The sequence below is a fragment of the Salvelinus alpinus genome, chromosome 2 (genome assembly GCF_045679555.1).
Source record: "Salvelinus alpinus chromosome 2, SLU_Salpinus.1, whole genome shotgun sequence".
Classification (NCBI taxonomy): domain Eukaryota; kingdom Metazoa; phylum Chordata; class Actinopteri; order Salmoniformes; family Salmonidae; genus Salvelinus; species Salvelinus alpinus.
Window position 1 is genome coordinate 15,796,967 of NC_092087.1, and position 12,278 is coordinate 15,809,244.

The window sequence follows — 12,278 nt, forward strand, 5'->3', positions numbered from 1 at the left end:
ATGTCCTATATTTCCCACTGGTGAGGGCCAGAGAAAGCAGCAGCATAGAAGTGCTGGCCTGTTCCCGGATCTGTTTGTGCTGTCTTGTCAATGACATAGGAGTTGGCAAGATAGTACAAACAGATCTGGGACCAGGCTACAGGTTCTGGCTCAGTCACACATATCCACATGCTCTGTAATCCCCAAGGACAGCACAGGTTGTCTCACAGGTTGAATCACCACATCTCTAAACCAGCAAATGGGTTGCATTACATCACAGGAGTCTTCAGATAGATTTGGTAGATTTGGCAGCAAGTTTTAATTGCTTATTTTTAATTTCCATCTACAATTAGCTTCTGTTTTTCTTTTTTGTGTATAGTTTGACCCCCCAAGGATCCATTGGAATTGCCTCAGTATCCTACTAAAAACAGAAATTGCACTAACATGAAATAGATCATAATAGCTAACATGAAATAGATCGAACCATAGGAAACTCTAAACCCTTTCTAGCCATAATAATACGACTCATCATTTTACATCATCCAGGGAAGGGGTGATGAGGCTGCACATTCTCACCATTAGATGATAAGACATTTCTCATCCTTGTCTGGGTCTGACACGTTAACCTCTCCCCACACAGAAAGCCAGACTGGCCAGGATAAGAATAGCCCAGGCGGGCAGCTCCTGCACGGGCTTCCTCCAGAGCAAACGAAACGACCTCCTCAACGACCTGCTGGAGCTCACGGTAAGGCTCCCATTTGACCTCTGAGGGCCCAAGAGTGCATTTGCCCACTGAGCTAAAGGACCCAGTCCTAGTTTGAAATATGCACATGTCACCAACTAGGTTTGAATCCAGGATGTCTGCACCAAGTGGTGAATACCACAAGGCTGAGTTAGCCTGCTGAGCTAAAGCTCAAGCATGTCTGTTTTAGTGCTCTCTGATGTCAGTTTTAGTGCTCTCTGCTGTCAGTTTTAGTGCTCTCTGCTGTCAGTTTTAGTGCTCTCTGCTGTCAGTTTTAGTGCTCTCTGCTGTCAGTTTTAGTGCTCTCTGCTGTCTGTTTTAGTGCTCTCTGCTGTCTGTTTTAGTGCTCTCTGCTGTCTGTTTTAGTGCTCTCTGCTGTCAGTTTTAGTGCTCTCTGCTGTCAGTTTTAGTGCTCTCTATTGTCAGTTTTAGTGCTCTCTGCTGTCAGTTTTAGTGCTCTCTGCTGTCTGTTTTAGTGTTCTCTGCTGTCTGTTTTAGTGCTCTCTGCTGTCAGTTTTAGTGCTCTCTGCTGTCAGTTTTAGTGCTCTCTATTGTCAGTTTTAGTGCTCTCTGCTGTCAGTTTTAGTGCTCTCTGCTGTCTGTTTTAGTGCTCTCTGCTGTCTGTTTTAGTGCTCTCTGCTGTCAGTTTTAGTGCTCTCTGCTGTCAGTTTTAGTGCTCTCTATTGTCAGTTTTAGTGCTCTCTGCTGTCAGTTTTAGTGCTCTCTGCTGTCAGTTTTAGTGCTCTCTGCTGTCAGTTTTAGTGCTCTCTGCTGTCAGTTTTAGTGCTCTCTATTGTCAGTTTTAGTGCTCTCTGCTGTCAGTTTTAGTGCTCTCTGCTGTCAGTTTTAGTGCTCTCTGCTGTCTGTTTTAGTGCTCTCTGCTGTCAGTTTTAGTGCTCTCTATTGTTTGTTTTAGTTCTCTGCTGTCAGTTTTAGTGCTCTCTGCTGTCAGTTTTAGTGCTCCCTGCTGTCAGTTTTAGTGCTCTCTGCTGTCAGTTTTAGTGCTCTCTATTGTCAGTTTTAGTGCTCTCTGCTGTCAGTTTTAGTGCTCTCTGCTGTCTGTTTTAGTGCTCTCTGCTGTCAGTTTTAGTGCTCTCTATTGTCAGTTTTAGTGCTCTCTGCTGTCAGTTTTAGTGCTCTCTGCTGTCTGTTTTAGTGCTCTCTGCTGTCTGTTTTAGTGCTCTCTGCTGTCAGTTTTAGTGCTCTCTATTGTCTGTTTTAGTTCTCTGCTGTCAGTTTTAGTGCTCTCTATTGTCAGTTTTAGTGCTCTCTATTGTCAGTTTTAGTGCTCTCTGCTGTCAGTTTTAGTGCTCTCTATTGTCAGTTTTAGTGCTCTCTGCTGTCCGTTTTAGTGCTCTCTATTGTCAGTTTTAGTGCTCTCTGCTGTCAGTTTTAGTGCTCTCTATTGTCTGTTTTAGTTCTCTGCTGTCTGCTTTAGTGCTCTCTGCTGTCAGTTTTAGTGCTCTCTGCTGTCAGTTTTAGTGCTCTCTGCTGTCAGTTTTAGTGCTCTCTGCTGTCTGTTTTAGTGCTCTCTGCTGTCAGTTTTAGTGCTCTCTGCTGTCAGTTTTAGTGCTCTCTGCTGTCTGTTTTAGTGCTCTCTGCTGTCTGTTTTAGTGCTCTCTGCTGTCTGTTTTAGTGCTCTCTGCTGTCAGTTTTAGTGCTCTCTGCTGTCAGTTTTAGTGCTCTCTGCTGTCAGTTTTAGTGCTCTCTATTGTCAGTTTTAGTGCTCTCTATTGTCAGTTTTAGTGCTCTCTGCTGTCAGTTTTAGTGCTCTCTGCTGTCAGTTTTAGTGCTCTCTATTGTCAGTTTTAGTGCTCTCTGCTGTCAGTTTTAGTGCTCTCTGCTGTCAGTTTTAGTGCTCTCTGTTGCCTTGTGTCTTCTTTCAGTTCACAAGTCTGTTGTGTCTTGTTTTCCAGGTAATGAAGCCTAGTCAGGCATGTTGTCTTCTCTGTAGCCCTAATTAAACATGGTCAGAAGGGAGAAGGAAAACTGTTATTGTGTTTGTGTCACTCTTTGTTATTGTCCATGAATGTGCTGGTTGCTACATTGAAAGATTAGCAAATAGCAAATGGCTCTAAATTATGCCATCGATTTAGCAGGTATTAGTATGCATTGTGGGATGTTGTAGGATAAATTAAATTATATTGATATTGATGTTATGGGATGAATTTAAATATGGTAGTATTCATGTTGTGGGAGAAATTAAACGATAGGGGTGCGTCACAGCAGGCATTTATGGACAAATGTCCCATATCTCTTCACTTCTTCGCCATTTAGGGAGCGGTGGATGGATTACCATAATAAATGGCACAGACTGACATGACTGGCATTCTCTCAGCAACACTCTGGTTAACTGTAGCACGGCCTGAAGTCCCTCTGAGTCTACTGGGCTGCCGAGTGGTGCAGCGGTCTAAGGCACTGCATCTCAGTGCAAGAGGTGTCACTGCAGTTTCTGGTTCACATCTGTATCACATCCTGCTGTGATTGGGAGTCCTGTAGGGCGGTGCACAATTGGCCCAGCGTCGTCTGGGTTTGGCTGGGGCAGGCTGTCATTGTAAATAAGAATTTGTTCTTAACTGACTTGCCTAGTTAAATAAAGGTTACATGTAAAATAAATACTGTGTAATAGACTTGGAGCACAAGTCCATGTGAGTTCAGGAAGAACAAAAAGTACCATAGAAAGCTGAAGCATTCAGAGGCTTCATTTAGTTAGTTGTTTTACTGTGGCTGTGATACAGCTGCCAGCGCTCTGGCACGTTGAATTACTGTCATGTCACCGCAGTCAGTCAGGGCTGTGTGGGCCCACATACTGTAGCTGAAAGAAGAACTGGCTAACTCTGTCCTCTACACATTTGGGAAGATTGTCTCCCCTTGTGGTTTTTCTCAGTCAGATGACAAGCTTTGTTTGGTTTTATCTTCTTGGTAATTTGTTTGCTAGCACATCAACAAGCAAAAGTAACTCAGAGGAGATAGGCTATACTTTCATATGAATTCATCCAACTGAAAAACCTCCATAGAGTAATCCTTCAAAGAAATGCTGTGTTAATTAACTGTCCACTGAACTGACTGTGTGTGAAATTTGAATGAGAGTAAATGGAACAGATCTCTGTTGATCGAGACAAAAGTATTTCCAGCTATCGTGCAATGTTGTGCCTAGCACCATTTGTTGCAAACAGGTGGTATGTCTGCATATTCTTTTTAAAATGTCTTTAACTGTAATTGTTGTTGAAACAGTCCAATGTTTAACTGCTGGATCAAGTTATGTTTCATGGAAATTGGGGGGCCTCCCGAGTGGCGCCTCCCGAGTGGCGCAACACTACAGACCCGGGTTCGATCCCAGGCTGTGTCACAACCAGCCGTGACCGGGAGTCCCATAGGGCAACGCACAATTGGCTCAGCGTCGTCCAGGTTAGGGGAGGGTTTGACCGGGAGTGCTTTACTTGGCTCATCACGCTCTAGCGACTCCTTGTAGCGGGCCGGGAACCTGCAGGCTGACTCGGTCATCAGTTGAACAGTGTTTCCTCCAGGTTAAGCAGGCAGGTGTTAAGAAGCGTGGTTTGGCGGGTCATGTTTCAGAGGACGCATGACTCGACCTTCGCCTCTCCCGAGCCCGTTGGGGAGTTGCAGCAATGAGACAAGATCGCAATTGGATATCACGAAATTGGGGAGAAAAAAGGGGGTAAAATACAAACAAAAAAATATTGTAAAGAAATTGATCCATATGAGAAGTAAAGCCATTTCTGTCTTTATTTTCTTCTGTCACTGTCTCTTCTCTCCTCTTCAACTCTCTGAAGCAACAACCTTACAAGCAAAACAATATCCACGAGGTATTTAATCAGCCATCACATGAGGTTACAATGAAAACCTACACATGCAACATCCTCAATCCACTTGAATTCTGTCAGCAAAGACTAATCCTAACCCTACCTGTCTGGTAGATATTGATAATGAAACAAAATGCCTTGAGCTCAATTGGCTAATCCACACACTTGTACCATTGTACAGATGTAGGATCTTAATTAGATCACTCTTTTGTTGTTGATTATTTTCCTGCAGACCAGGGAATGCAAACTTGTTGTGTATTTGAGGTTTACAAAGGCTTCTAAATTTTGCTATTTCCATGTTGAAATTTTAGACTTGATTTGCTCAAACGAAAAATGTATCAACCTCTAAAAAGAAATATGTTAATTATAATTTCCACATAATAATTTGTGTTTCCTGTTGCTGCAGGATTATTTTCCTGCTGTAGCAGATTGACTCAAATTAAGATGCTACATCTGTATGCCATGTATGTGACTGTTAAAAATGTTTGTATTGTATGTTTTTCTATGTGTTTCTGTGTGTTTCTGTGTGTCTCCACTAAGGGCTCAGACGAGGAGGAACTGCTGCTCAGCAAGAGCATGTCATTATTAGAGAGTCAACACCACCATCTATTGCACTGTCTGGAGAAGACCACTGTGAGTCTCTAGTCCAACCATACTCTATGACTAGAAAACCACACTCTAACCATACTCTAACATACTCTATGACTAGAAAACCACACTCTAACCATACTCTAACATACTCTATGACTAGAAAACCACACTCTAACCATACTCTAACATACTCTATGACTAGAAAACCACACTCTAACCATACTCTAACCATACTCTAACATACTCTATGACTAGAAAACCATACTCTAACCATACTCTAACATACTCTATGACTAGAAAACCATACTCTAACCATACTCTAACATACTCTATGACTAGAAAACCACACTCTAACCATACTCTAACATACTCTATGACTAGAAAACCACACTCTAACCATACTCTAACATACTCTATGACTAGAAAACCACACTCTAGCCATACTCTAACCATACTCTAACATACTCTATGACTAGAAAACCGTATTCCAACCATACTCTAACATACTCTATGACTAGAAAACCATACTCTAACATACTGTATGCCTAGAAAACCATACTCTAACATACTGTATGCCTTGAAAACCATACTCTAACATACTTAATGATTATTTTAAAAAACATACTCTATGCCTAGAAAACCATACTCTAACCATTCTTTAACATTCTCTATGACTAGAAAACCATACTCTAGCATACTCTATGCCTAGACAACCATACTCTAACCATACTCTAACATTCTCTATGACTAGAAAACCATACTCTAGCATACTCTATGCCTAGATAACCATACTCTAACATACTCTATGATTATAAAAACCCATACTCTATAACTAGAAAACCATACTCTAACGTACTCTATGCCTAGAAAACCATACTCTAACCATACTCTAACATTCTCTATGACTAGAAAACCATACTCTAGCAGACTCTATGCCTAGACAACCATACTCTAACCATATTCTAACATACTCAATGACTAGAAAACCATACTCTAGCAGACTCTATGCCTAGACAACCATACTCTAACCATATTCTAACATACTCAATGACTATAAAACCATACTTTAACCATATTCTAACATACTCAATTACTAGAAAACTATACTCTAACCATACTCTAACATACTCTATGACTAGAAAACCACACTCTAACCATACTCTAACATACTCTATGACTAGAAAACCACACTCTAGCCATACTCTAACCATACTCTAACATACTCTATGACTAGAAAACCGTATTCCAACCATACTCTAACATACTCTATGACTAGAAAACCATACTCTAACATACTGTATGCCTAGAAAACCATACTCTAACATACTGTATGCCTTGAAAACCATACTCTAACATACTTAATGATTATTTTAAAAAACATACTCTATGCCTAGAAAACCATACTCTAACCATTCTTTAACATTCTCTATGACTAGAAAACCATACTCTAGCATACTCTATGCCTAGACAACCATACTCTAACCATACTCTAACATTCTCTATGACTAGAAAACCATACTCTAGCATACTCTATGCCTAGATAACCATACTCTAACATACTCTATGATTATAAAAACCCATACTCTATAACTAGAAAACCATACTCTAACGTACTCTATGCCTAGAAAACCATACTCTAACCATACTCTAACATTCTCTATGACTAGAAAACCATACTCTAGCAGACTCTATGCCTAGACAACCATACTCTAACCATATTCTAACATACTCAATGACTAGAAAACCATACTCTAGCAGACTCTATGCCTAGACAACCATACTCTAACCATATTCTAACATACTCAATGACTATAAAACCATACTTTAACCATATTCTAACATACTCAATTACTAGAAAACTATACTCTAACCATACTCTAACATACTCAATGACTAGAAAACCATACTCTAACCATACTTGTCAGGATTCCCCTGTAAAAAACTTTTCATGATAAATATAGTCTTATTCGTTATTCAAATAAAGGAAACATGTTATCCAATGTTGTTATCGAGAGGAGTTGACATGCCCCACATCTTTTGAGATCTTGTTTTATTATACAGTGATAACAACTATTATGTCACTATATTAACCTAATAACAACTATTCTATCACTATTTAACCTAATAACAACTATTCTGTCACTATATAAACCTAATATATTCACTTCTATAGGGTGACTATATAATCGAGCGAGCAGCATCTGTCTTTTAATGCCCCTCCTTCTCTGCAGGCCCATGAGTTTATGGATGAGCAGCTGTATGAACAGAACTGTCTGGAGACCACGGTCCAGAGCTACACCTCCCGTAGCCCCTCCCTCTCCAGCCAGGACAGGCCCATAGGCACCTGCTGTACCCGCCGGGTGAAGAGGAGCTCCCCCCTGCCCAACTCCAGCATGCCCCTCCAGCCCAGCCATCAGCATGGGCCGCTACAGGAGCTCAGCGCCCTCCGCATCCAGTGTGGGGACAAGCTGCCACGCACCACCAGGTTAGAGACTGCAGGCAGCCAGGCACAGGGAGACAGGTTGAATACGCTCTTGGCATCTTTTTAGAGTTATCCAAAGCGTTTGACACGGTTGATCATGGAAAGATCATATTCAATTTGTCAGTAGCAAAGTGATGAAATCTGTTGGTATCATCATAAAGATTAGTGGTTTGGTACATCAGGCCTGCTACCTAACTCTATACTTTTGCTTAATTTACCCATCTCTCATTTACTGTAATATTGTCGGGGCCAGTACATTTATTTGGTACATATTTGTGGTGTGGTTTTCATATAAGCCCTTTTGTGCTTCCAACCTCACCTGGACACAGTTTTTACCAGTTTTTTATCTGTACCTTTTTGTCTTTCACTTCTTTTCTTTGGTGTGAATAAATAAAACCTGAACCCTATCCATTGCAGGTTGTATCCAATCCAAGTTGCCTCTCCTTAGGCACAGGTGCACATGGTGCACCTTCATCATACTCGGCACAGACATGCGTCATGCACACATGGAGTCCCCGTAGAAAACACTAGATGGCGCTGTAGGGTTGTATCTAGCACTTTTGTTACAAGTTGTTGGGCCATTTGTAAAATTACAGTACTTTTACAGTATTATTCCACCCTCTCCCTCTGTCTGTCTGTCTGTCTTTCTCTCTCTATCTTTCTTACTCTGTCTTTCTCTCCCTCTTGCTCTCTATACTCTCTGTCTTTCTCTCTCTCTCAGTCGCTCTAGTCTCAACATGAAGACAGACGAGGTGGGTCTGTTCAACTGCAAGGGCGGTCAGATCACCACAGCGATCATCAGCATCCCCACGCCCCACTCTGCCACCCCGGACGGGGACGGTCTTCACGGACCCCCCCAGCGCAGACCCCCCCCTCCCCCCACCGGCCCAGAGGCCGCCAGTATTAACACCACAGCCAGCTCCACTGTCTTCAAAGTGTCCGCTCTGTGACTGTGTGACTGACCCACTCAACAGACTGACTGAGCAGGAGGAGAGGTGAAGAGATGCTTTCACTAGAACTCTACCTTGAAGGACCCCTGTCGCCCGTTACAGAGATAGAGACATGGGAGAGAACTCCTCGTGTACCAAGGAGTATACAGCCTTTTAGGCAGCAAAGGGATAGGCTATACTGAGTGAAATGCTGCAAGGCAGCTGATGGTACAGTAGGCTACGATGTGCGCATTTTACCTAAAACGGGCCAGTATGTGTGCATTTTGGGATTATGACAGGACAAAGGAAGTCACTGTGTCTTTGTGCACTTCGCACCTACATATTATTGTTTTGATCTGCCTACAGCTAAACCCTGAATGTCTGAAAGATGAGGATGAAGACACCTATCAATGTTTTAACTCTAGGTTTGTTAGGTCTTCTTTATGTTTTGTGTTGTCTTATCTATTTTCACTGTGTGTGAGTGTGAGTGTGAGTGTGAGTGTGTGTGTGTGTGTGTGTGTGTGTGTGTGTGTGTGTGTGTGTGTGTGTGTGTGTGTGTGTGTGTGTGTGTGTGTGTGTGTGTGTGTGTGTGTGGCGGTGTGTGGCGGTGTGTGTGTGTGTGTGTGTGTGCGATACTTTTATGAAATGTTCATATTTTAGTGGGTTATAACCTTACATTTCCATCTATCCACAATGTCCTTAAAATCTAAACAACATAAATGCCTACTAGTACTCTGACAAATGTTCCATCAGACATGCTACAGTATTGCTGCTTTCCCAAATCTGTCTCTCTCTCTCTCGCTATCACCCTGTCTCTCTCTCTCCCTTGCTCTCACTCTCTCTCTCTCAATTTCAATTTAAGGGGTCGTTATTGGCATGGGAAACATATGTTTACATTGCCAAAGCAAGTGAAATGGATAAACAAAAGTGAAATAAACAATAAAAAGTGAACCGTAAATATTACACTCACACAAGTTCTCTCTCTCTGTCTCTCACTATCGCTCCCTCTATGGCTCTCTCTATATCTCTATCTCTCCCTCGCTCTTACTCTCTCTTTCTCTCCTTTGCTCTCTCTCTCTGTCTCACTCTATCTCTGTCTCTCTCTTTCTCTTCCAAACTGTCTTCATTTTTAAGACTTTAGCAGTTTAGTTGTTGTTGTTTCAGTTCAGTGGAAGACAGTATAATCACCATGGCAACGATGAATGTCCATGTCAATGCCCTACTATGATGTGAACCGGCTTCCTCTACATGTTACATTAACTGTTGTCCATTGGAGGTCCATGCTGTAGGTGCCTGGTGTTTCGGAATAGCTTGTGCCAAGATGTGCTACAGTAAAATTATAACAGATTAACAAGTATTTTGTTTTCGTTTTTTGTGTAAATTATTATTTTACTCTGTAGGTTTTTGAATAATGAAAATGAAAATACCATGTTGCATTCAAGGTATGTGTATGTTTTTGTATTGACTTTGTGTACTCAGCCATGTGGTAGACAGAGGTAAGGACATACTGTTATAAAATCCCCACCTAATCCATTGTTGTGAGTCAATGTGTAATGTGGATGTTAAAAATAGATGTTTTAACATGTTGACCATGTCACGTGAAAAGATGAGTAAAATTCATATCAATGGGTTACTACAAACATCTATCGATTGGAGGGTGGTTCTTAACAATCCTAATTTGTCTCCGTGCTGGTTGAGGCCTTGTCACATTTACCACACCCTTTAAAGAACGCTGCTCACTCATCTGGTTAACAACTGGGTCCATGATGTGTAATGTGTAGGAGTTTTTCCTGGCCATATGAGCTGACCAGGGTCATGCTGACCAGGCTGACCAAGGGCTCTGTTCAGGGTGTATCGCTGAAGTGTTAAAAGATTGCCCACTGTGAAAGTAATTTCCGATTGAGCCGACATGCAGCGTTTACCGTGAATGAAGTCTCCACAAACATTGCCTTTAGTTGTCAATCGCGCTATAAAGCTGAACTTCCGCGATACGGATTGAATAGAGCCCAAGTTATAGTCTATGACTAGGGCATGGAGTTTTTCATTTGCCCTAGTAATGTGAATTCAACAGTAGACCTAGTACACATTCTGTGTACTGTTTCATGCTTAGCGAGGTCATCGAGAATACAAAGCTAACCTCTACAGAAAACAGTGATGAAGTCTCATTCCTGTCTTGTGATGGGAAGATAATGGACACATTTATCCACCTGAGACGGAATGGAAAAGGTCGCTTGTCAAAAAGTCTTTGTGTTGTCGTTTGTTTCCTACTTTTAGCCTCCTTAGGTTTATTATTTAATCAGGTCTGCTTTGTATTCTCTGTTTTTCTGTCTGCTTTGTATTCTCTGTTTTTCTGTCTGCTTTGTATTCTCTGTTTTTCTGTCTGCTTTGTATTCTCTGTTTTTCTGTCTGCTTTGTATTCTCTGTTTTTCTGTCTGCTTTGTATTCTCTGTTTTTCTGTCTGCTTTGTATTCTCTGTTTTTCTGTCTGCTTTGTATTCTCTGTTTTTCTGTCTGCTTTGTATTCTCTGTTTTTCTGTCTGCTCCGTATTCTCAGTTTTTCTGTCTGCTTTGTATTCTCTGTTTTTCTGTCTGCTCCATATTATCTGTCCGATGGTGTTTATCATGTGACTTTGTCTGTGTCATAATGACTATAAAGTAGTGTCAGATAAAGATGTTTCATCTGCCACCCAAACCTGGCTTGTGAGCTTTCTTTTCCGTGAACAGTTGTGGACATTTCCATGTCATTTTTTACACATAAAGTTGGTACAAAGAACTACAACAGAGAAGTAATGGAGATGTCTGAGACATATTACTGCAGCTCATATCATGTGTTCTGTACTTCAGGTGCTTAACTTCCTGCCTCATTAAAAGTGAATAGGTTCATTCCTCAAGCTGGCTGTTGTTAACCTGAGTGAAACCACATCTGGAGCAGATTGAGCCATATGGCAGTTTGCAGGTAAACTAAAGGACAAAAACATTAATTCTACTCACTTTTACTATATGCACCCAGTCTTTAAATACAGATGTGGTAGCATGTATCACATCATTTGTGATATGACAGGCTTATGATTTATTGGTTGTCCCTCCCCATTCTCTATTTAAATGTATACAATCGCATTTGCCCAAAACTCAATGGCTGCATTTAAACAGGCAGCCCAATTCTGATCTTTTTTCCACTAGTTGGTCTTTTGACCAATCATCAGATCTTTTTTTACATCAGATCTTTTTCGGAGCTGATCTGGTTGTTCAAAAGACCAATTAATGAGAAAAAAAATCAGAATTGGGGCTGCCTGTCTAAACAGAGCCTACATGGCCAGATTGTGGTTAACTTGAAGGTGTGACCAGAGCCAGAAGAGGAAGCGAGACATCCCACTCTCTAACTAACTAAGTAGACCAGACCCAGCTGTGATCGCATTGGTGTCAATGGTAGAGCCACCCCATAAGTAGAGTGGTATTGTGACCATTTCTTTCAATGGTAAATGGCCTGAGTAAGACATCTTCATTTATTAATCATCTTTGGTGGGACCACACAACTACTGAGCAGCTTGCTAAGTATATGAGAGAGAAAAGCGAAGAGGAGTTGGTGAGCGCCACAAGTTCAGAGGCAATGATTAGAAGTTATTACTAGCAGAGGCATATACGATTATTTTACAAGTGCATTTCTTCTTGGTGGTTCAAATGATGAAATTCTTGGTTGAAATGGTTACACTTTACCTTCAATGTAAAATAGTG

The 12,278-nt window shown here is 41.4% G+C and overlaps 1 protein-coding gene across 2 annotated transcripts in view; it reads left to right on the forward strand.

Moving 5' to 3' along the window:
- The window catches only part of LOC139554946 (A-type voltage-gated potassium channel KCND3-like), a 154,475-nt gene extending 143,237 nt beyond the window's left edge, over positions 1-11,238 (forward strand). The window contains exons 4-8 of one of the 2 annotated variants that reach the window (XM_071368258.1): positions 620-724; positions 4,516-4,548; positions 5,086-5,178; positions 7,368-7,621; positions 8,340-11,238. In XM_071368258.1, the coding sequence (XP_071224359.1) occupies positions 620-724; positions 4,516-4,548; positions 5,086-5,178; positions 7,368-7,621; positions 8,340-8,568 (714 nt within the window). In that variant the 3' untranslated portion in view covers positions 8,569-11,238. The remainder of the gene's footprint in view (positions 1-619; positions 725-4,515; positions 4,549-5,085; positions 5,179-7,367; positions 7,622-8,339) is intronic. The other variant, XM_071368267.1, reaches the window with a different exon arrangement.
- Positions 11,239-12,278: the final 1,040 nt, after the last annotated feature.